General features: G+C 43.4%; 1 protein-coding gene across 1 annotated transcript in view; it reads right to left on the reverse strand.

The window, feature by feature from the left end:
• Nucleotides 1-23,914, reverse strand: part of Agps (alkyldihydroxyacetonephosphate synthase) — a 111,064-nt gene that overhangs the window by 27,206 nt on the left and 59,944 nt on the right. The window contains exons 2-4 of the mRNA XM_050174343.3: nt 8,439-8,531; nt 7,162-7,252; nt 429-549 (exon numbers count right to left, since the gene is read on the reverse strand). Of these exons, the coding sequence (XP_050030300.1) occupies nt 429-549; nt 7,162-7,252; nt 8,439-8,531 (305 nt within the window). The remainder of the gene's footprint in view (nt 1-428; nt 550-7,161; nt 7,253-8,438; nt 8,532-23,914) is intronic.

The raw sequence follows: 23,914 nt of genomic DNA on the forward strand, positions 1-23,914 counted from the left end.
ATGCTGATGGATAAAAATAACATTGCAAAGCCTCTAGAACAGTAATCTGCAATCAGTATGTTATTTAGATTTGTTTTAGATACAAAGACCGATTCATTTTATGTATGTTTTCAGAAGAGTTAGTACCGAGTGTCAAACAGCCTGGGAAATGTGCTTTCAAGTGACAAAATGGATAAAGTGCTCTTATGTTGTTTAAGCATATGCAATGCTTATCACCCCCCTCCCCCCCGCCCCACTTGAGCAAAACAATGGCACCAATAAGAACAATAACGGCAATAATGTGAATACACAGCACAAACATATTTCAGTACCTACACACTTCAATGAATTAATGAATGAGAAGTGGTAGAGTGAAGACAGAGTGAGTGAGGGAGAACAACAAAACCTTCAGCTGAATGGGAATCACAAGGCTCTTAAATGTCTCTTACCATGTGCCCTGAAAAGTCTGTCTTGGCCATCAGCCGAGTAAGAAATGCCGGCACGACGAACATCCTCGAGGAATGCCTCGTTGATAATGGGGGGTGGAAGGTCGTGGTCCGAAGGAGGTGGCTGTTGCCAAGAGAAAAGATAGCACCTGGTTGGTTATGCTGCTCAGCATAATATAGGTCACGTTTGCAAGAGAAATAAAAAGGCTACCCCCAGTGTCAGGGCCACAAGCAGAGAAGGAATTTGCCTATTCTTTTTCTCCACACTGAGCCACAATTATTATAACACGAATTTTGCTAATACTGCACTGGGAAAGGGTTACTTTCTGGAAAGTTTAGAATATACCATAAACACAACACAAAGTAAGCACACCCGAATAGTCCCAGATATACAGAGATGTCTCCTTTACAATTTAAGTTGAGAACATAATTGACTCGATGTAAAACATGCCTTTCAATCAACGCACAATGGCTATAGAAGCAAAGTCTAAAAGTGTCACGTGGTGCGTGATTAATTTGGGTATTATGTGAATTAAAAGCATACATTTAAAGAGTGGTTCAGTGGCCTTTCCTCTGTTATGACTGACTATATGCTAAAAAATTACTATATATATATATATATATATATATATATATATATATATATATGTATATGTATATACACCTCAGAACCCTTTACTTAGACTGTCTCAAATGCACAATGAAAGCATGGCTTGTGCGATCTAAAAAAAATTTAAAAAAATGGCATGCCACCTCATATGTAGCGCGCTGCAGTGCCTAGCAGCAGCATAAGACAAGGAATCGAACACGAGAAGACTAACGCAAAGCAGGACTAGTACCCTCATCCTGTTGTCTTCCTTGTTCTTGTCCTACTTTGTGCTCGTCCTTCTGTATTCACGAGCATGCACCACTGGCCTGACAACTTACTTTCCAAAGAAATGAGCAGAAGTATCCAGTCTGTAGCTTGTTGGACCCTACATCGTAGTTCAACACAAGTACGTACAGCGTGAACAGACAAGGGCAGAGGCAAGAATGAGATGGGACAAAGTGCTGACTAACAACATGTCAGTGCCGACTAGTTTGCTTGCACTTTGTGTACTATGCAATGTCCCACTAAACAGCCCAATGAAATGTGTTGCGCATTGCAGTTCCGCTGTGCACAAGAATGCTTGCAGGAGCAAACGTCAAGCTATTGCTGGCTGTTAGCAAACCTGGAGGCAATGTCTCTTAAAATGAAACATTGGCAGAACGAAAATGCTAAGTGCCAGTATCAGAGCAAGTGCTACATAAGAGAAGCAAGCAAAACATCAGAGGTTACAGACCACCACAATGTAGAGCCACACAAGTGCAGTGAAGCGACCAGCTGCAGGCATTGATTTTCCCACAAAAATCATTGGAAGGAGCACTAGTGTTCACGAGAGCAGCAAGAATGGCAACTCAGACCAGCATGGGAATGATGGCAAGTACAGTGGACTTCCATCAATTCGACTCCCAGTTATTTAAATTTTTCAGTCAATTCGATGCTGACCAAAGGGCCCGACCTTCGGTCAGGATCCCCATGCTTTTCTGTGGCCTGAAACTTCTGTTATTTCGATCAGAAAATTGGCTTTCGGCAGGTAATTCGAATTTGACCAGTCACCATGCACGCATGCGACCCCCTATGGTGACCCCATTAATGGCAGTATGTCTTGGCGGAGCTCAGGTGACACTGAATGTGTTGAACACATGTGATCGCCAGACAAAAACACCTATTTTTGGTCTTCCCTAGGAAGATATCCAAGCAATAATGGTCGCTCACAATGTCCGATTACAGTATTTACTCAATTCTAATGCGTGCCGCACCCTGCCCTCCTTTCTTTTCTCCCAAGAAATTGGGTCAATAATTGCCTGCGCGGTGCAATCAGACACAAAACCAAAACTGCATTTGGGGTGCTTGTATGCTTTACTGCATACGACAGATATTTTGTGGCAAAACTGACTTTAGGAAACAGGCCACTGTTGTGCAACTCATATTAGACCCTTGCCCAATTTTATTGCGACAGAAATTACATGGATACTCCAAGCGAATTTACACCGTCGGCGTCGCCATGAGGTTTCATATAAAGTCCAAGAGCGACAACATCGCGGCCGCGCGCTGTACGCTATAGGTGCCAGAGAAAGCTTGTGAGGGTGAGCTGAGAAGGATGATGGTTTGGTACGGCGGCGTCTTCTCGTGCTCACAAGGGAGGAAGGCAGCGAGGAAGGCTGAGAGGGAGGGAAGGAGGGAAAGGAAGGAGGGAGGGAAAGTGCACTCAGTCTTCTCACGCACGCCAGGGGTTAACGCGGAGATGTGCATGCACTAGGAGAGGGGGGGTCAGGTTAATGCGCCTCTCTAGCTGCAGCAGTTGAGCACAGTCACACGTGCCCTATCTTGGAGGAAATCTGCCGTGGGCTCGAAGGCTAGCGAACCTGAGATAGCTGATGGCTTCGTGTGCATGTATTGCGTTCTTGCGGGCCTTGAAACGAGAGGCAGCATGAAGGGGAATTAGCTCACTGTTGCTGCCACTCTTCATCGTGCCAGCGTTCTCACAGCAAGTGTCTAATCAACTGAGATGTGTTCATCTGTGCCTGTGTGTGCATGACACCATGGTTGGCAATTTAGTTAGCGAACGTTTACAGCAGTTTACGCAGCTGATAAAACGACTAACCTTACTTCATGAGAGTGTTTAATGATTTGCTATCGCAATCGATGCTCGCATTTCAGGCGAAACTTTCTTCTAAGTTAGAAAATCGGGTGAATATTAGATTTCTAGTTTGTTTAGAAGCGTTAATGTCATTTCTACGTCAGTTTTTCTACTTTGGCCACAGAAGGCAGCCGCACGTTTGATTCGGAGGCGTGTTAGAATCGGGGCACTACTGCCTAATGAATCAGGTGGCGTGTTGTGGCACTTTTTCTGCATTTTGTTTAATTCGACCAGCTGGATAATTCGATAAACTTTGTCGGTCCTGTCAGGGTCGAATTAATGAAAGTTGACCGTACTTGGATTTCTCTAAATGATGTTTTTCTGGCTTAAAATGACTGCGACTTTTAGAATTGATCATTTTCAGCAACATACTGCATTATAAATACAATGATTCACAACTATCATACCTGCATGCAAAAACTTATTCCCTTCATGCTTTTAGAAAAATAATTGCTCGCAATGTTAGAAAGCTAAACGCAAAACAAATGACGCCACAAGCACGATCAGGGTTAGGCCAATCCTTGTATTACCCATCATTCCCACAGTAGCTGAACGACAGCAGTGCCAGTCTTCGCTATAAGTAAACTTTTTACGGGAAGACTGTGGCTGCAAGAGGGGCATTCGACAAGCTTACCCTGACACACTTGTGGACAGGGTTAATGGCCACGGTGGAGGAGTCTTGCAGAGAGGACTTGGTGCTTTTTATGGGCTCCTGAGGGCACATGCGGGACGGAGGCAGGACAGAGGCCACGAGCAGAGCAGTGCACAAAGAAAAAGCAGGCAGGCATGCACAGTGCAAGACAGCATGAGGTGCCTCAGCAAGCAAGCTGCTGCTTGGAGACAGCAAGATGCAGCAGGCAGCAAAGGAGGACAAACACAAAGGCAATGAAACATTAACATGTTCATGTGAAGGCAAAGAAACATTGAGAGAAATGCATGAAACCTGGGACGACAGACTGCAAGTCGGTAGGGATTTACAGTACAAGAAGGCAGGCACGCAAAACACAGATGCAAAACTGTTTGTGCATCTGTATTTCTGCATCATGAACACATAAGCCAACAGACAATGAAGCCAAGGAAAGCTTAAGGGAAATTAACAACATGCATGTAAAAGCTTGGCCTTTGAGGTTAGTTTTTATTACCCTCAGAGGTACAACATGGACACCCCTATTGCAGTGTAGAATTATTAATGGAAAAAGGAAATGAAAGTGGAAGAAGAGATAGCTTTTGGCCAGTGGGAGTTGAACCCACAATCTCCGCGTGATACATGTGATGCTCTACCAACTGCCACAGCCCACACCTACGGTTGAAAGAATATTCCACATCTGCCACCTAAGGCCTGGAGTGACACTGGTTAACACACCCAGAGCATACATAGAAAAGTGGATGGGGGGTATAGATGCCACCGTAGCACAATTGCCAGAGCATCGCACACATCATGCAAAAACTTTGGGTCCAGCTCCCACCAGCGGCAAGTTGTCTATTATTTCCCTTTTGTTTCCCTGTCTACACTTTAATTAAGAAACAGTTACTTTTCCCCCACGAGCTTGTGGGTGAAGTTTGCTTAACTCTTTCCTTATTGCCAGTAAATGTGCCCATCTTTCTTGCTTCTATAGTTTATCGTTTTATTTCAACACATATTATTCACAACATACACTACTATGATACATAAAATCATACTAAGCATTGGTGTTTTAAATGGAAGTAAAGCAGAAATATTTGGCCCGTTTTGGAGAATTCTTATGTGAAACTTCAGAAAGGCATCTCAGAATGGATTAATGAAAAATAATTAATTTGTGAATATTATTAAAAGTGCTGAATGCAAAAAAAATCTGAAATATACAAGATGTGGCTTGGTCTTGGTTTCCTCCAACTTCAAGTTAGGTTGCACTAGAAATATCTACACCGATTTGATTGCATGATTATTAGCCTTAGTGATGCTCGTGCTACATGGGAAAGCAGTGGCTTCACAAATGTGAGAATGGGTGTGTGCCTACTGCGTAGGTAGTGTCTGTTTTGACTCCTTGCAGCAAGCGTCTGTTTTCTTTCTTCCTGCATTCTTTACGCTTTTGAAGCAATGGTTGCCAGGTCGAGGAACATTCTCTAACCCCCTCATACTTGATTATCATGCCCAATAAGTTTCCCTCTGTAACCATTTGATGCTACAGCCTTTGCCTGCTTTATGATGTATTGTACAGTAATGAATAAGGATATTTGCACAAGTGATGTTCAAAAAGTAAGACATCAGACTGCTAGTCAAGCTTTTATGAAAGGTCAGTCTAAAGTTGAATACACGTTCTTGTGTGAATTAAGAGTGCATAATGAGAATGATTTCTCATACTATGATGTACATACACTGCCAAAATGATAATGGATAGACGCAACCCACTGTGGACAAAAATAAAGCTGCGCTTGATATTAGGTGAACATAATAATCAAAGTAATGCACACTTCTAAACATATGCCGATGTCTGAGACGTCGTTATGCCTTTCAGGCACTGATTAATTCTGTCCAGTGAACATTTAGTTTCACGACACTGTTCTATGTCTTCAGGATCAGGAAAAGTGTATCGCTGCAGAACGGATCAAGAATTTTCAAGTTTTCATTGAGCCCTGTCAAATTTACAGAATATGCATGGACTTCATGCAAGTACTCTATAGAGTATAGAGTACTCTATAGAATACTCTATAGAGTACTCTATAGAGTATAGAGTACTCTATAGAATACTCTATAGAGTACTCTATAGAGTAATGTCAGGTATGAGAACATCAACTGTTTCCTGTCTAGCACACTTAGAAAGCACCCATCCAACCACTTGAAATCTATACTGAATATAAGACATTGTGAAGAAACAACACAAGAAATGAACCATCTTGACATGACGACATATTGACACTGAGAGTAAAGACTTCGTCGCCTACCTCTCAACTAATTTTACCAAAGTGCCTTGCACATACCATTCAATCTTGCAACACAGGTCCATTCATAAGCGATTCAAGATGTTTGCGACATATATTAAAGATCATTTATATTAGTGCCTCTGCTTTGATGTACTATCTCGGCATGCACAATTATGTACACAGTGTCTCAAGGGGTTAAAGCGGCGTAGACATTGAAGCAGGAAATTCGACAACTCGACAGAAGCCTTTGTCTTGACTGAAGCTGCCATTTCTAAATTGTGTAGCCGAGTACATCAAAAGGCACATGTTGCATTGTTTGATTGGCAAAGTGCTAGAAACACTGGAGGCCAATTTCTACGGTACTTTCAGTCAAAGCTTTAGTTTTCCAGACACCACCAATGTGCTGAGATATGGCAAATGTGACCAAAAATTAAAGTACAGTCTTCATTTTATACAGTGAATGGCGTTGCTTGTGAAAGAGTTTGGATGGCACTGTTTAACAATGCACCGAAAAGCTATAAATCAAATTGACCGATTCTTATGGCCTGGTAAGGAAAGAGTTAAATATGATAAACTAATGACACGAGCTTTTTCAAAAGATAGGTAGGAGAAAAGTTTTAAGAATCTCCTGGCTAAAGACTTCTTGTTTGAAGAAGCAGAGAGTGAAAAATCAGCTGAGAGTTAGTGCAATATTCACGTACTCTTCTTGCTTACACCCATGCTGCACCTAACTGGATGTTATTCACAACAGAGTGCATCACAGCACCTGCCTTGTTTAAGGGTATGCCAATCGTCTGCAGTTCCGTCATACAGGTGTCTTAAGACTATGCGCAGCAGCTATATAGCATTCTCTCTGAAGGACAGAACGACTTCAAGTTTAACCTTTCTCTCGAACCAAGCACAAGCACTACAAGCATTTTTTTTTTGCGAGAAAGCTTAGCACAATCAATATGGAAGTGGATGAAACATAGCACAAGATGTGCACATGCAAACACACAAGACGCCAGGCTCCTGGGGAACAAAGGAAATGCCTGCATGTCAGACAGCAGAGTAAAGATGACTGGCAAGTGCTTGGTACTGCCTCCTTGCCTGTCTTGGACACCTTTCCCTACCTTTGACGGAATGAGGACATTGAGGTCGACACCCAGCGCCGACTCGACCCAAGCCTTGAAGTGAGGCAGCACCTTGTTCCCAATCTTGTATCTGTTGAGCCAAAGTTTCGAGCAAGCAAATGAACAAGCAAGTAAATGAAGTATGAATGAATGAATGTCCACGTAAGGCTTAGAGAATATGTGGCATTTTATTACACTTGAACATTGACATAATGAACAGATGCAAAGAGTTATCAGATATAGCAAAGAAAAAAAAAGCCCCTAAAAATTTTCTTGTCGATATGAGCATATAACGAATATCAGACAAGTTGAAAGTATTTTCCCATTGGATGTGACTTCTCCCTAATGAGGCTCAACTGTACTTGTAATCCACTGTGCTTTAATGCTTTTTAATTCATACTTTCCTTACATGCTTGTTATGTTGTACCTGCTTCAACAGTCACAATTTATACTCTGGCAACCCTGTGCAGTGCCCAATATGTTCTTGTCACGTCAGCGCATGGGTTTACTCACATTCACATTAATTGTGTAAACAGCGCTATACAGACAAATATGTTACTGTCATAATGCTGCAATAACAGCACTGCAATTACACTGGCAACTTTTGCTACCACTGCTTTCAATGCATTGGTCTTCTTTTTTCGTTGCCATGATTAAGCCCAAGTGGCATGTACGGACTGATGCTCTGCTACTCTGCAGAACGTGTCACCAGCAGGGCTTGAGACCAGGCTCTGCTGCGTACAAAGTTTGAAGCAGGAAATTTGCACGGCACTGCCCGGAGCAGTCTATATGATGATCTTATTTTTTCTGTCATATAAACCTAGAGAAACAAAGAGCACAGCAAAGGCCACTCCGGCACCTGGCAGAATGCAAATGGACTATGAATGCACGGACTACGACTAGTATATCACAAAAATGACAAACGTCCGATGAGGCAACAGCTAAACGATATCCGCAGACTTGAGCCACTGTCATGTTGTCACTATCAAGCACATGTTTGTTTCGAATACATTAAACAAGCTCCTACACAGTTGGAACAAGCTTCCCACCCTGCTATGGCTTTTTATGAAATAGTGCATGTTTTGAAATTTATTTAAAATGATACCAGTTATAACAATGGTTTACAGTAATTCTGCCTGTATAACAGAGCAACCCCAATGCATCACGCCCAATGGTGAAGCAAAACACTTGCCACGGAATGAAAGAATGGCACCGCGGGTATTAAAAAGCAAAGGTCACTCCGACATAGTAGACAAAGAAAAGCCGTCCCAGCTCACCTGTCACCTGTAAACGAAATATGGTGAGTGGTGCCGTCGACCACAAACTTGGAGTCTTTGTATCCCCAGCCATTCCATTTCAGCAAGTCCTGCCTGCATGTCAGAGTAACAAAATAAAATATATAAACATAAAAAACTGAGCAGGCACAGTCTGTACATATACTAAACATTTACATTATGCTTGGTACATTTGCACTGTACTACTTTTGCTTTACGAAAGATTAAAAAATTCAAATTATTGGAGGGTTAGATGTCCCAAAACTGGCACAGTGGGTTATGAAGAGGGCTGTATAGTGGAAGGCTTTGGGTTAACTGTGACCACTTGGGGTTAGTTAACCTGCACCTAAATCTACCGTATAGACTCGTATGAGGGTCACACTCATGTAAGCACCACCACTACAACTTGGCAGCCCGATATTTGGAAAAAAAAAAAATGAAAAGAAATACACGGAAACTCCTCTAGTAGTTGTCTAATTATGTGTAAGCATTGTGCCACTTGCTCATCTCCACGCAGTCCGGTGTCATTATCAATGTTCTGAAACCTTGTCTGACCAGTACGAATGACAGCACTGCAGCGACACGAACTGCTGCCGACGGCAGCGAAAGATGAATATGTAATGGCGCAAGCAAACTAGCACAGGTGGCGGTTCCAGGTGCTCCGACAGTGTTCCGATCATTATAAGCCATTGTCGCTCTTTAGAGCCTTATCTATCCATATCGAACCATTATGAACTGTGATCAATCGCACTCTGGTGGCGGCTGCATCTGAATTGGCTGCGAGGGCCGCATCTTGAAAGCAATCTGCAATAGGCTGCGTAGAGTCGAGTTTGTGGCTACTCTGGCGCCATCTGCCACAGCGATGCGGCAGTACAGCGAAGATGGCTCTGCAGCTCGGCCGGCTTGACGCGTACTGCTTCACGCGCACTGCACTTCGTATTGGGCACGGTAGGGGTTGTTTTGATTTGTCAATTAGCCCTCCCCCCTTTTTCTTGGGATACGTCTTACAACAGTGCAATGGCTTGCGCTTCATGTACAAGCGTTGAAAGTACGGAGGTGCGAAAAAGAACAAGCAGAACCGGCAAAACTGCTGCGTAAGACTCACAGCCACGAAGGCCAGCCCGGGATAAATTGGTACATGTTTCCTGGCAGGCCTTACGAACTAGAACGGTGAAACAAATGGATCACAGCTGTGAGGGGAGTTACGTAAGTCAGCTTCTGTCATATTTGTGAGAAGGGTTTGTTTTGTAAATTGTGCCACACGTGTGCATTTCGCAGCTTGTGTGATGCCAGCGGTCATGGCTGGGTCAGCTGCTCAACATTTAAAAGACATTTCTCATGACTGTGCTGATTTGATGACAGCTTAGTGTAGCCTTAGTATTTGGTATGTTCAGGATAACACTGGCGTGTGTGATGAGCAATATTTTGTGCCGAAGAAGCTTATTTGGTGCTTGTGAGCACTAATGCATGGAGGATACTCGTTTTGACTGCTGGCGTCAGAGGTGCAGTCTCACATAGTGCAATTGCGACATTACACTTGCGAAATTGCCTTGCAAAAGCAAAGTGCATATGCAAGCAAACGAATTCGCAAGTGAAATCAGGCCTTGTGAAAAGGGGATAATGTACCTCGATCATTGTACATGATGAAAAACGAACATTTTCATCATATAAATTCTTATATCATGGTTAATAAATCTAATTTTTCAGCTGCACATGGCTCCAAATGGGTCCCAAACGAATCAACCAGTATATATACTCTAATCATTTTATCAATGGAGAAAAAAAGTAAAATTGAAAGTCATCCTGACAACAACCCGACGCTCTTTCCGGACGTTTACAAAGTGGAGCAAGCTGACGAGAATAATTTGACGAATAAAAACACCTCATAAATAAGGGCTCGTTTGTCTCACTTGCCGCACGGAGCGATTCGTAGTTTTGTCGTTACGTCGACAAGTAGATCCCGGTTCTGTGTTCAGCAGTGAACCACGACAGACTGCTTACAACTGCTTCAAAACCGCAAGAGCTTTCATTCGGCACCATGCCAGGCGATGAAGCACAGACAACATTAGAGCACCATGCTGTCACACTCACTTTCAATCAAGATCGTGCCTGACCAGATCAAATTTCTCAATTTCGATCAAGCATGGTCATTGCTACATGGTCCAACAATTCGAATAGAGTTTAACTCACTCGGCATGGCGGTGCTGACGACAGCCTGTGATCGTGAAACTCGAATTCAATGCACGGATCGCGACTGACTGAACGCATATCGAGAAAAATCGCAACCCCAAGTTACTGTGCAGCTGTACTTGATCCAGATCGAACCGTGTGGCGGTCTAAAGTAACAATGTGACATAGGCATCACATTATAGGCCACGGTTTACAACACGCCGGAACGCAAGGAGGCATGCATCGCCAACAGCGAGGTGTCGATTAACAATAGGTCAACGTATTAGAAGCACGACGTTTTCAGGGTGCCAGTTTAGTGACTTGTCACAGTAGGCTTTACCGACATGCAGGATGAGCTCGTACAGTTGCCTTCCCTGCTGCGAACGGCACTTTGTGTGAACGTCCAGGCTGCCCACTTCTTTCGCGGAGAGAACGGGTGAAGTAGCGTACAGCTTGTCTCCGCTGGTTCACGCAACAGCATGAAAGTACTCTCCCATTCCTTCATTATGCCTAAACACGCAAAAAGTATTTGCGACATCACCGAGGACCACACTTGCGCCTTGATTTACAGAACAAACGGCGAATTGTGCGCATAATTTAAATTTCGCTGTCTTCCCACCTTCCCAGTGTCACACCGCTGAGCACTGAGCCAACTGAGCAGTGGGGCACCACTGCTGCTCAGTGGTGTCGCCTGTTCACTGGAAGGATCCTATGGCGACAGAGAGCGTCGACTGCTGACAGCCTCGTGTGTGCTGTGTTCTCGCCGCTTAAGTTCGTGTAGAAGAGAGATGCGCGGGTCCCCATCTTGAAAGCAATCTGCGATGGGGACTCAGTGCGGTGGGTGCTGACAGTTTTGTGTGCTCTGTGTTCTCGCTGCGTAGCTCGCATTGAAGCGAAAGGCAGCATGAAGGTCGATTCGCTCGCTGCTGCGGGTGCTATCTTGAAAGTGATCGTCTTACAGGACGGGTGGTCGGACGGTTTTTCTCGTTGGGTAGGCATAGAAATGTTTACGCATTTAATACATTCAAACGGAGAAGCACTCACGTTCGGTGCGTTGAGGCCGTGCACGCGCATCGGCGAATTTTCGCGCACTGTGTACTCCTATGTGCTGCTACTAGATGGCAAGAGCCATCTAGTAGCAGCGGCCTTTACATGGGACTGAAGTGAAATTTTCGGTCATGTGTAAGGGCCGCACCTCGTCAAAATTGTGAAGAAAGAAAAAGTGTGCAAGTACAGAGGCGTTTTTGCATTCCACCCTCATTGGAAGCAGGGAATCGAACCCATGACATTGTACTTGGCAGCGGGACACCAAATATCTTGTTAGCCATCGTGGCAGTTGTTTTCGGGAAGATAATGCACTCAAAAGTTCCTTTTCACAGCAAAGTACGCACAATAACTATACAACATTGTGCTATCTGCAGCTTCACGCTACTTAAATGCTTTTGCCTGCACAGCATGCTCACTGAGCGTGACATGACTTTCAACATTCATGCACTCTCCAGTCATAAGCTTGCCAAAATGCTACTATAGTAGGTACGCTTTGCGCTAAACATGAAGGCCATTATGTTTATCTGGAACACCTGCTCAGTACGCAAAAGCATGCTGTTAGCTATTGGTTCCATTACTCCGAGGGAGCCGTTGCTGGAGAATGCAAAGTGGGCACCACCTATATGTACACTATAGCATGTGAATTTGTACACCTACATGGTGCCTATTACACATACACACATGCACACATGTGAGCACACACACACACACACAGTTTTCAAAAATGCATGCGTGCAACAGTTCAGATTCCTAGAATAGCAACAGAATCACCGTACCTTCAGAGAGTTTCGTACTGCAGTTTTATACTCCCCTGTGTAGCACACGCAGTCAAAACTTTATTTGTAAATGACTCACGTAATGACTTTATTTGTAAGTGAACACCAAGAAAGTAGTCATCTTGTAAATGCTACTGTGCTGTGCCAAATATGCGACTTCATGCAGCTTGAAGTTCACTTTTTCTGCCTCGATAGTACATATTGAAATTAATGTCGCCACACTTTCCCGCACGGTTGGTGCCTCAATGCTAGCCTCCACTTAATGTCGCATGCAAGTTTATACACCCTGAAGTTATTTTCCCTGCTCATCTACAGCAGCCACACCAGAGAGCTGCAGCACTGTGCAGTGTTACCAGTAAAGTTGACAAAACCTGGAATGACCACAGAATGCTCACAAGTGTAGCTGCAATCGACAGGTGGCATGCGGCTATGCATTGCTCCACAGGGCCATGAGTATGACAAGCCACCAACAAACTTTATAAAATCTGAATTTATAAACACTTTATGCTTGCAAACAAATTGGAATTCGTTTGTACATATGTGCAGTCAACGACCACGTTGTCTCTGACAAATGTTTATAAAAAAATTAATAAACCTTCCTTCATAGAGGGGCTGTGAAATTAAAACATTTAAGATGTTCAGCTGTATGAAAGCTGCAACTATTACATACATGCCCTAGCTCTCAAGTGCACTCGACGTCAATTAAGTAGCGAAGTTAGCTATAGCCTGATAACCATTGTAAGAGTATTAGCATGTGAAGGTGTGTGAAAAAGAAAAATATTTGGCAGGTGGTTTACGCTACGAGACCTATAAAATGTAATGGACACAGAAAAAAGGAAAACAAACAGCAGTTTTGCAAAGAACTGTTATTACCTCAATGTTTATAAATGTACCTTCACTAATCTACATATCCATTGTTTACAGTATTTGTGTCAGTGCTGCTACGTTTTCTGCCATATTGTTTTAGTGCAGTTCACTGGTAACAAGCTCACTGGCCCAAAGCCGAAAATTCATATCTGTCTCCGGGAGGTTGTCTCGGCTGTGGAAGTGAAAAATCTGGATGTCTGCAGTGGCCGCTACCCACTAAAAAGCAGCTTTCAAGAATCTCAGTGGCGAGTGTGTTCCTGACCCGTTCTACCCGAGACACTTGCGGACGCTTCACTAGAAACTAAGCCCATTTGAGCAAGATTCGCCCTCAATTTCTTTATGATGAATAGAAATATCCCACTGCAGGTTCTGAAGGATAGCCTGACAGAGGATACTTTACCACACACAGTGCAATGTCACTATTTCTCAAAATGCATGGCAATAAAATAAAACAGAACGAGGACGGATTGCTGGCATCACACTCAATGAGCAACTTGCACAGTACGAACCATGGCAACATTCTTGGAGCAATAACTTTTATTGCCTGTTTAAGCAGTATACAAGGCATTTCACTTAACTTGGGCAAAACTTTAAATATATGCAAATGCTATGTAGCTGGACAGAACCAATAAGATAATGTTGTTTGCCATCACTTGGAGATACTCGTATTATGTATTTATTTATTTATTTAGAACATACTGCATTCCACCTAATTACATAAATAGTATGAATTAATTGATCAACTTCTCAAATATTATAATTAGATGAAACATGTCAATGAGAAAATTGTAGACCAACACGAGGAACTCCTGACACAGCTGTCTGTTGCTCAATACGTGCTACATAAAAAGTTTTTTTCCAAGCATGAAAGATGCCTGCGAATACACGCAAAGTGCCTCGAGCGGCCAGTCGCACAGCAATCTTGCGTGTATTCGCAGGCTTCTTTCACGCTCGGAAAAACAATTTTATGCAGCACATATTGTGCAATAGAAAGCTGTATTGGGAGTCTTTAATGTTGCTCTACAGTTTTTTCATTGACATTTTTCATCTAATTATAATAATTGAGAAGTTGATTAATTAAGTAAGACTAATTATGTAATTTTGAGTTGGCCCACCCCAAAATTTTCAGTTTGCCCGCCCACCACTCTAAAATTTCAAGTTGGCCCACCTCTACTACAAACTTCCCCATGCATTTTCTATGGAGCCCTATGTATCTCTATGGGTACTGTTTAATTTTTTTTTTAATTGTTCCTTACCACTTAAAAAACTACCAATCACCTACATTTACACTATTATAAAGGTTAAATGTCTTAACTTTGCAAATTACCCATTTTTGTGCAGATGTAAGGCACTACAGTTTTCGTGTGACGGGGCTAGGGTACTCGCCAAAGAATGCTGAGGCATTAAAATGGCATGCCAAACAAGGGCTCTATTCAGGACATTCGCCAATTTTCTTCGAGGCGTGACGTAGGCATGACACGTACAAAATGGCAATTATGGGCCCGTTTTGCTTTCTTAACGTGATGCAAACTTGACGTTTTGCCTAAGAAACTGAAATGAAGGCACTGAACCTAATGCTCTTAATAAAGCAAAACAGTTTTCCTTATCAGTAAATATAAAGTAGCTAGCTCAAAGCGTACGATTATGTATTCCGTCAAAAACGCTCCTCGCTTCCGTCGTCTGCTGTGTACAAGCCGTCGTCTGCTTCATTAGCTAGGATGAGTGTCCCCGGGGAACGGAATGAGTCATCGTATATTGGCGCCAACCCACTTGCTTTCTACCTTGAGGCAATATACACTGCCTATACCAGTGGTGATGAGCGCACGCTCTAGGCCGCATTATTGCTATCTCATGAAACGCAAACGCAAGTGACTCAGCCCGATTCGGCTGGCTGAGAAATCACCGAATATCACCGATAGCTAATGAATATATAGTTGTGCTAACAGGAAAATAAAGATTTATTTTCTTGTTAAAGAGAACTTTTCTGTTGGCGCAACTATGTATTCATTAGATGTCAACCAAGTCGCCCAGCAACAAGTTCTACTCAATTAGAGCAGCATTCCGGGCAAGTTGGTAATCCATTACTCAAGTAATATTGCGCTTGGTGTGTCTTCTCTTACGTCCATGTTGTTTTTCTGTTGCGAAATATTACTTGAGTAAAGTTCTACTCAATCGCCGGTAGCGTTAAGAGCGCCACAGGTATTCGCTTGCTCGATGCAAACGCCGGCGCTGCCATCTCTTGTTCACTTCGCTGCTTACCCCCACCACGTGAGGAAACTTCTAGGCGCTGCCTTGCGTACATTTCTCTTCATAAATTAAAAATCCGCTGTTGTCATAACCTCTGGTGATGTGAAAAGGCATTAATATTGATTACAAGAATACATACAGAGTAGAGAAAAGTGCAAAAAGTCGCAGAAGGTTTGTAATGTTCAACCAATATTATTACGAATAAACGAGTCTTAATTAAAAAAAAAATGATGCCCCCAACCACAAATGCCAACACCACCTGGGAGTGATAGAAATAGCGTGAGCTCGTGTTATGAACAAAAGATTTTCATCACCCCAAACGACGGGGAAAATTCGGCGATAAGCAAGCCTCTCGAATGCCATTGCAAATGGCCGCTCATTAGCATAACTCGCGCGGTTTGTCGCACCACAAATTGTGGAAGAAAATATCTGCAATGACGACCCAGCGCAAGGTCATGCAACGTGAAATTTATGTTTACGAAACAGCCCTTCCTGTGAAGCTCGTCATGGGATATTCCTTCAGCCAATCAGCAAGTTGACGCAGCGGCTATCGTGGACCACCAACACATATTCGCGAAACTGAGGATGCATTGCACGGGCTTGTGCACGCTACCGCTCACTTCCTTTCTGAAGTGCTAATGTTGCAATATAGCTGCCAAGGACCAGAAAAAAAAGCCTTAGTCAATAAAATTTTGAGCTCCACGTTACATTTCATAATCTAGATGAAAACGCAGAATTCGTTCGCTTCCTGGCACAGATTTCAAGACACGTGACCTCTCGAAAGCCAATGAGAGAGTCAACACGGCGCATCATGGCGGCCGTGCAGCCGCCATGCATGTTAAGAATAAAGTCACAAGTTCTTGTGTAATGCGCAGAGTATGCAGCCGACGTAAAAAAAGAAAATACCGCTAGAGAGGAAAGATGAACACGTGGGCAGCACGCACGGTCTTACACTGTTGCACTCAATATAGCGAGATGAAACGAAAACATTATTTTGAGCTGCAGTACAATGATCAATATGCTGACAAGTTTCATACTGTACGAGTTATGTTCAGCTGCTCTGCTGGTGCAGTGCACGAACGAAATTAACAGAGCAGCGTGCACCCCGTATAGGCGCGTACACCCACTCGATGCACTGAGCTTTCAAGCAAATGGGAGAACAAAGCCAACCGAGCCATGCGATCAAAAGAGAGGCAGGTCTGCTTCTATGCAGTGTCCACCGAAAATATAGCTCTCATTTCTAGCACCCCCAGAGACATGAAAAGCGCATACAGCTGCAAACTGATTAAAAAAGTTGTCAGTTCTTCAGCCGAACAATTAGGTGATCATTTTTAACCTGTTAATTACTGAGTCCACATCCTTTAAGCTTGAGGAAACTCACCGGTGAGTTTTGTCAAGCTAAAGAATGTGAACTCCTTGCGAGAACTTTCTACGGGAACGTCAGGTACGAGATCACCAACCATTTCATAGCTAGCGTACTTTCTAAGATCACCTCATCCAGCCACATGAAACGTATGCCCAATGAAAAGCATTCTGGCCAAACAAAGAAGTCTGCCTGTCCTCGCTACATGCGAGGACAGGCAGACTTCACATATTGGTGAAAGCTGTATCACAGGTTTAAACCGAAGTGTTTGAAATGCACTAAGGGGATTAGGTTGTTATAACATTTTAAAGGTAGTTACAATGAATGACATTCCCGAACTCAGCACGAGAGAGAAGATGTAGGCATTGGTTGGATTACGCACATTGCAAGTTTTCCCTTGCCAAGGTGATAGGCCCTTGGCCATCAAAAATCCACCACACTCTTAAGATTTTCGCACCCTTATAGGTGTAATAGGGGTTCTTTCACCCTTTAAACACCCTTGAAATGCCCTATTTTCCATAGAAGCATGTCCCACAGGAAAACACCTTTGGAACACCTCAGTCCTTTTAATTTACACCCTTATTTTACGGGTGTAAATTAACAAGACTGTAGTATGATAAATTAATGTTGGCATTTATATTATACTGGTAGGCCAAGGAGTGGGACATCCTGTTTCTTTAGTGCAGCATGCTTTGTTATTATGCTGTGCTGCCTGGTATCAGTGTACTGTGACTGCAGATGAAGATTACAAAAAGAATGGGGTGTGTGCTTTGCCGCAGTGGTGACATGTTAAATATTTTGCCTGAAAGGGTCTCACATTAAATATAGTACTACATGCTCAACCAGGGGAGCAATGTGGCCACACCTCTCACATTCTGGCTCATATACGGAACAATATAGTTACATAGCTAAGGCTAGCCGGCATTTACAGTACCTAGGCAGTCCATTAACCCTTACAAAAATGAGTTTAAACTGTCTATAGAAAGTCTATAGACTTTTTATAGACGACCTTGCCTTTCTATACATTTGGTCTTTTGTTGATACAAAGTCTACAGATTCTCTATATACGAAAGCCGAGAAGGTTTTTATTTCTTTTTGTATACTCACATTCTATGACGCTCTATAGAAAACAGTCGAGAAGATGTTTCTTTTTGTCCAGGTCGCCTTTATAGACTGCCTATAGACGAAAGTCAATACAGTCTCTATTTACTTTCGTCCATTCTTTGTCTATAGACGAGAGTTGATCAATTTTCTATTTTGTTTTGTCTACTCACATTCTATAGATGGTCTATAGAAAAAAGTCGATAAGGTGTTTGTTTCTGTTTGTCTAAGTCCCCTCTAGACGGCCTATAGACGAAAGTCAATATAGTCTCTATTTATTGTTCATTCTTGGTGTTTAGACTGTCTATAGGCAAGAGTCGATAAGGTGTTGATTATTTTTGTCTACTCCCATTCTATAGCCGGTCTATAGAAAAAAGTCGACATGATGCTTGTTTCTTTTTGTCTACTTCAGGCCTATTGATTACCTGTAAACAAAATTGGACACAGTCTGCATTTATTTATATAACTATTATTAATTATATATGTATATATTATATCAGATATTATTATATATTATCAAAATGTATATTTATTTATGTAAATATAAATTATCAATTTATAGGCAGTCTGTAGACATTTGTCTATAGATATTCCATAGACTTCAGTCTACAAAGTAGAACTGTATGAGCCTATACACATTTGTCTATAGACATTCTGCAGGCATTTGTCTACAAACGTGAATTTTCATTAATATATAGAAAGTCTATAGGCCTAGACTTTTTATAGACCAGTCTACAAAAAGTGTAAAGCCATAAGGCTATAGAATAATCTAAAGAAATGTCTATAGACAGTGTATAGAGTTCATAGGCAAATGTCTATAGAATGTCTATTAACTTTCTATTAAAATTTTTGTAAGGGACCTACACGACTGTAGTGAACGCTAAAATACTGGCAGGGAACCACCGTGGTTGCTTAGTGGCTATGTTGTTGGACTACTAAGCACGAGGTCGCGGGATTGAATCCCGGACACGGCGGCCACGTTTCGATGGGGGCGAAATGCGAAAACGCCCGTGTACTTAGATTTAGGTGCATGTTAAAGAACCCCAGGCGGTCTAAATTTTCGGAGTTCCCCACTACGGCGTGCCTCATAATCAGAAAGTGGTTTTGGCACGTAAAACCCCATAATTTAATTTTTATTTGCAGGGGTAACACATTTTTGGAAGAGTGGTGTCCATGCCACACCCATGTTGAAAGAGTGGCGACTGTGTTATACCCATATCGTGTAATTTCTTGTACACCCATGTCTTAAAGGGTGCTTTTTATTTAACGCCCATAGGCAAGGTGTCGTCATTTTAACACCCCCTCCTTTGTGGGGTGTTACTTAGCACCCTTTGCTTGGGGTGCAGCAATAGACCCAAAAAAGGGTGTCACCCATGGGAGAAGTCATTTACACCCTTAAGGGTGTTAACATTTTTAGAGTCCGCAACACTATGAAAGCACTTAACCGCTTCTCCGAAGACGCCGGCATTAGTGACGATTACCGACTCTGCTGCGTCGTGAGTAATTGGCTCATTCGTAAATTTGGAACCTGTGTGCACCAGACATCCACGGATTTAGTTTCAAACGAGAACTTCCGCAAAGAGACTTTCATCTATTGTGTGTATTTTCATTTACAGCGAGAGCTGTGTGACTAACCTTCCGTAGTTTTTTCGGCGTCCGGCAACAGAAACAGACTTCGCGATTTCTAACAAACCCACACGGACGTAGTGCGGCGGCGCAGATGCCAAAATGCGGAACAGATTAGAAAGCTCGCCGTGAACAATAGCGGGACGTCAAGGTTATCGCAGTATATAAGCGTGAGAGTTATCGGCGCTAAAAACAGATGCGTCATCGATGGGGCGGACACGTATAGATGGTGCACCCGAAGAACAACATGCTTACGAGGAGCGCCGGAGGGAACAGCAACAAGAATGTAAACGGCGCCTGCGCGAAGCGACCATCGACGAAGAACGGTCTCTCAATGCCCAACGAAAACGACAATCGCGAGCCCGGGCACCTCCGAACGAGCAACGACGCGACTCGCAACGTAAAAGAAAAAAAAAATGACCATTCCATGTGCACTCTGTGCAGATGGAATGGAAACGAAAGCACTTTGCTCTTCGTTTGAGAGCTTTGTCACCAGCTTTCGCTGCCATTCCATCTTCACAGAGTGGAATGGTTGTCATTCTATTTTATTTTAGTTCTTTTAAGCATCACCGAATACGTGCGTATATATAATTCATTTTCTAATCCTGCATTATCCATCAAAGCGAAAAGGGGTAGCCGTCGCCAGCAGAGGGAGACAACTCCTCCGCTGTTTATTCTTCATCTCAATAACGAGACACACACGAAACAAAAGATCGGCGCAATAAATTTACTGCGACAGCTCAGCTCGAAAGCAGCTGTGCGCGTGCCCGTGCTTTCCCTTACGCCCGACGTCAATGTAATGTAGTCAGGCTATATTACCTTATCACTCTCAGCTACCCCCCCCCCCCCCCCCACCGCCTATGTTTTAGCGCTTATCAGTATTCCACGGACGCGCACGCAATGCGATAACATCGTAGCCCCCGCAACGGTGGACACTATATATAGCGCGCGTCTCCTGACGTAATTGCGCGCGCGCCGCGCGCTTAACCGAGCTGCTTATAGGCACCGCGCATGTGGACGCGTGCCAGCGTACATTACGTACGCTACGCTATATTAGAATGTACCAAGATCAAACGGTAATCCGACTCGACTGACGTCAGACTCTATGCGAGACGAGAGGATGTATCGCCCTGCTTTGCAAGGACATTTCAGGCGAGGCGAGGATACCCTGAAACAAGAGAGTTTGCGCATACACCGTGAGAACTTGATTTGACGAAATGCTTTTTATTTCTCGACGCATGTCCGTGCAGCCCATAATGCACTACTAGAAAGCTCGAAGCAATGCCACGTCTAGCCATAATACAGCGCAGTTTTGGGGGATACAAAAGTATGGCCGGGAAGAGATGGGGAAGACGATAAGGGTTTGAAGGGCCTTAGGAGAGAGAAAAGAAGAAAGAAATTCACCGACGATTACGACACTTCGTAATGGGAAATTAGAGCGCAGCTATATACGTGCTTCATTTCGCGATATAATGGCCGGCGCGGAAAATATGTATCGTGCGGCACGTTGCAAACGGAGCGAAGTGTGGCGCGACGGTTCGCTAATCGGGAGATCGCGAAAGGCAGCGCGTGGGTGACGCGTGGGCGCGGTTCACAACAGCCGCCGCAGACGGACCTCCGCTCATGCAGCGCTCTGTTTCCATATACAGGGTGTCCCAACTATCACGCACCAATATTTAAAAATATGTTCTGTCCGTAGCTGGACAGAACCAACGTAATGTTGTTTGCAGTCGCTTGGAGATACTCAATTTTTTTTTGCATTCCGCCGAATTACATATCTTCATTGATTAATGAATTTCTAAAATATTATAGTTAGGTGAAAATTGCCCATGAGAAAATTGTACAGCAACATGATAAACTCCCGATACAGCTTTCTGCTGCTTAATACGTGCTACATAAGACTTTTTCCGAGCGCGAAAGAAGCCCGCGAATGCAAGTAATATGCCACGAGCGGCCAGTCGCGCGGTGATATCACTTCCATGAAAGAACACAAAAGAGGCGGTCAACGTCCTCACTGTCAGGATAAGTGGACACGCAGGCGAACATTACACGCGTTTTCGTACATGTATTTGTTGTTGCCTAAACGTAATGCTATTTGCACGTGTTTCCTATTTAACGAAGTTGCCGGTTTAGAGAAACCATTTTCGGAGCCCACTGACTTGGGTAAATCGAGGTTTAAAGGAGCACTGTCATGAATTTGACGGGCCTGTCTCGCTAAATTCGAGACGCTTCAGCAACCATATATTCCCACCGGTCTTTCGTTCCTGAGCCTTTTCTGGCGCACCAACCATCTTAATTTCTCGCATTAAGCCCCCCCCCCCCCTTTTTTTTTTTTGCTGCTGTAGAAGGTTAATCTGCTAATACAGGTGAACTTATTTTTTTGTACAGTGCCTCTTCAGGGACACTAAAGCAGAAAAAAAAAACTATTTGATCTGAATTAGTAAATTATAGCTGTAATAGTAAATAACTTCGTCTATATATGGCCGAAGAGCAATTGGTACGGCTCGACGCCAACTACCATTACCCGCCGTGGTTGCTCAGTGGCTATGGTGTTCGGCTGCTGAGCACGAGGTCGCGGGATCGAATCCCGGCCACGGCGGCCGCATTTCGATGGGGGGCGAAATGCGAAAACACCCGTGTACTTAGAATTAGGTGCACGTTAAAGAACCCCAGGTGGTCGAAATTTCCGGAGTCCTCCACTACGGCGTGCCTCATAATCAGAAGGTAGTTTTGAATGAATTAATGAATGTTTGGTGTTTAATGGCGCAAGGGCCATGTATGGCCAAAGAGCGCCATGCCGTTGGTAATGAGTTCGCAGTGTAGTTATGAGTTCTATGAAATTGGTGTGTCGTGGCTGTAAAGGGGCCTTAAAAATAGTTGCTCTGAATTGCGTAAAATCTGTACAATAAGATTATGGCCGTGACATGTGACGTGTACTATGAAGATTAGGATGCATTTGAAAAGAATTATACGATGTATATATCTGGTTCTAAAATTTGCTAGAGCACTACTGCCTCCTTAGAGCCCTTGAAACACAAGGGCCTGGAGGCATGTTCTATGCAAAACAGTTATCGCAGCGGCATCCTCTGGAACGAGGATGCTCTACGAATTTAATGGACTTGTGACATGTAAGCTAACATCATTTAAGAAACCAAGGACTGCTTTCGTGTTAAGTAGCGGTTCCTGTCCAAGAAACATTGCCGGGTGAAGAGGGATGTAATACCGGTATGCCAGAGGAAAATATTCCTTTCTTTCAGCTTCGGCCTCCCGACACTCCAAGAGGTCATGAAGCACGGTCAGCCTCTCACCACGTCTACCACAGGTTGGAGGTTCATTTCCAGTGAGTAGAAAATGATGGGTCCCAATTGTGTGTCCTATTCTGAGTCGACAGAATAGGACATCTGTTTGCCGTGATTTTGTTGCGGAGAGCCAAGAACCTAACTGTGGCTTTATCACATGCAATTTGTTATTTGTTTCTGCGTTCCACATGCGTTGCCAGTGTTGTCGCAGTTTCTTTCTTAAGAAAGGCTTCAGATCTGTGACAGGGACAGCAGCCGTAGAAAAAGTGGTTAGTGGTGTGAGCGATGTGGCCATTTTGTCAGCTAGTACAGCTATTACCTGGCCATAGAGGCATCGAGAAGGTAGTTTTGGCACGTAAAACCCCATAATTTAATTTTTTTTCAACTACCATTTGCAGATAACATTACGGTAATAAATAATGACGATGACATCGGTTAGTTATCCCATAATTACCTATATTAAAGGAATTTGAACACATTTGCTGACTGAAACAACATGTGTACAATTACCATGGATTCCTTTGATGTATACACTCTAAAAAAAGTTTACATCCTTTGAGGTGTATATCTGCCACACAACAATAATAGTCATCTGCCTTGCTTGCGTTCCCTTTCTTGGAAACGCCGCGCCCGCTACTTTCCTGACGGCAATGCTATGCCATGCCATGCTGATAACGCGCATGCCGTTCGTTACAGCGAAGGACCAGGCTCGCAGCGTTAAAGAAAGGAAATGCGGACAAGAGAGATGACGTTTATTGTTGTGTGGAAGACACGACTCAAATGGTGTAAACTTTTCTTAGTCTTAAGAAAAATTACACCCTTTTGCCACACAATAATCGTCATCTGTCTTGTCCGCATTTCCTTTCTTTAACGCGGCGGGTCCGGTGCTTCAAAGTCACGAACGGCATGCCCGTCATTAGCATGACATAGCATTCTCGACAGGAGATTACATTCTAAAACAAAATGACATCCTTTGGGTTGTAT

The sequence above is a fragment of the Dermacentor andersoni genome, chromosome 8 (genome assembly GCF_023375885.2).
Source record: "Dermacentor andersoni chromosome 8, qqDerAnde1_hic_scaffold, whole genome shotgun sequence".
NCBI lineage: Eukaryota > Metazoa > Arthropoda > Arachnida > Ixodida > Ixodidae > Dermacentor > Dermacentor andersoni.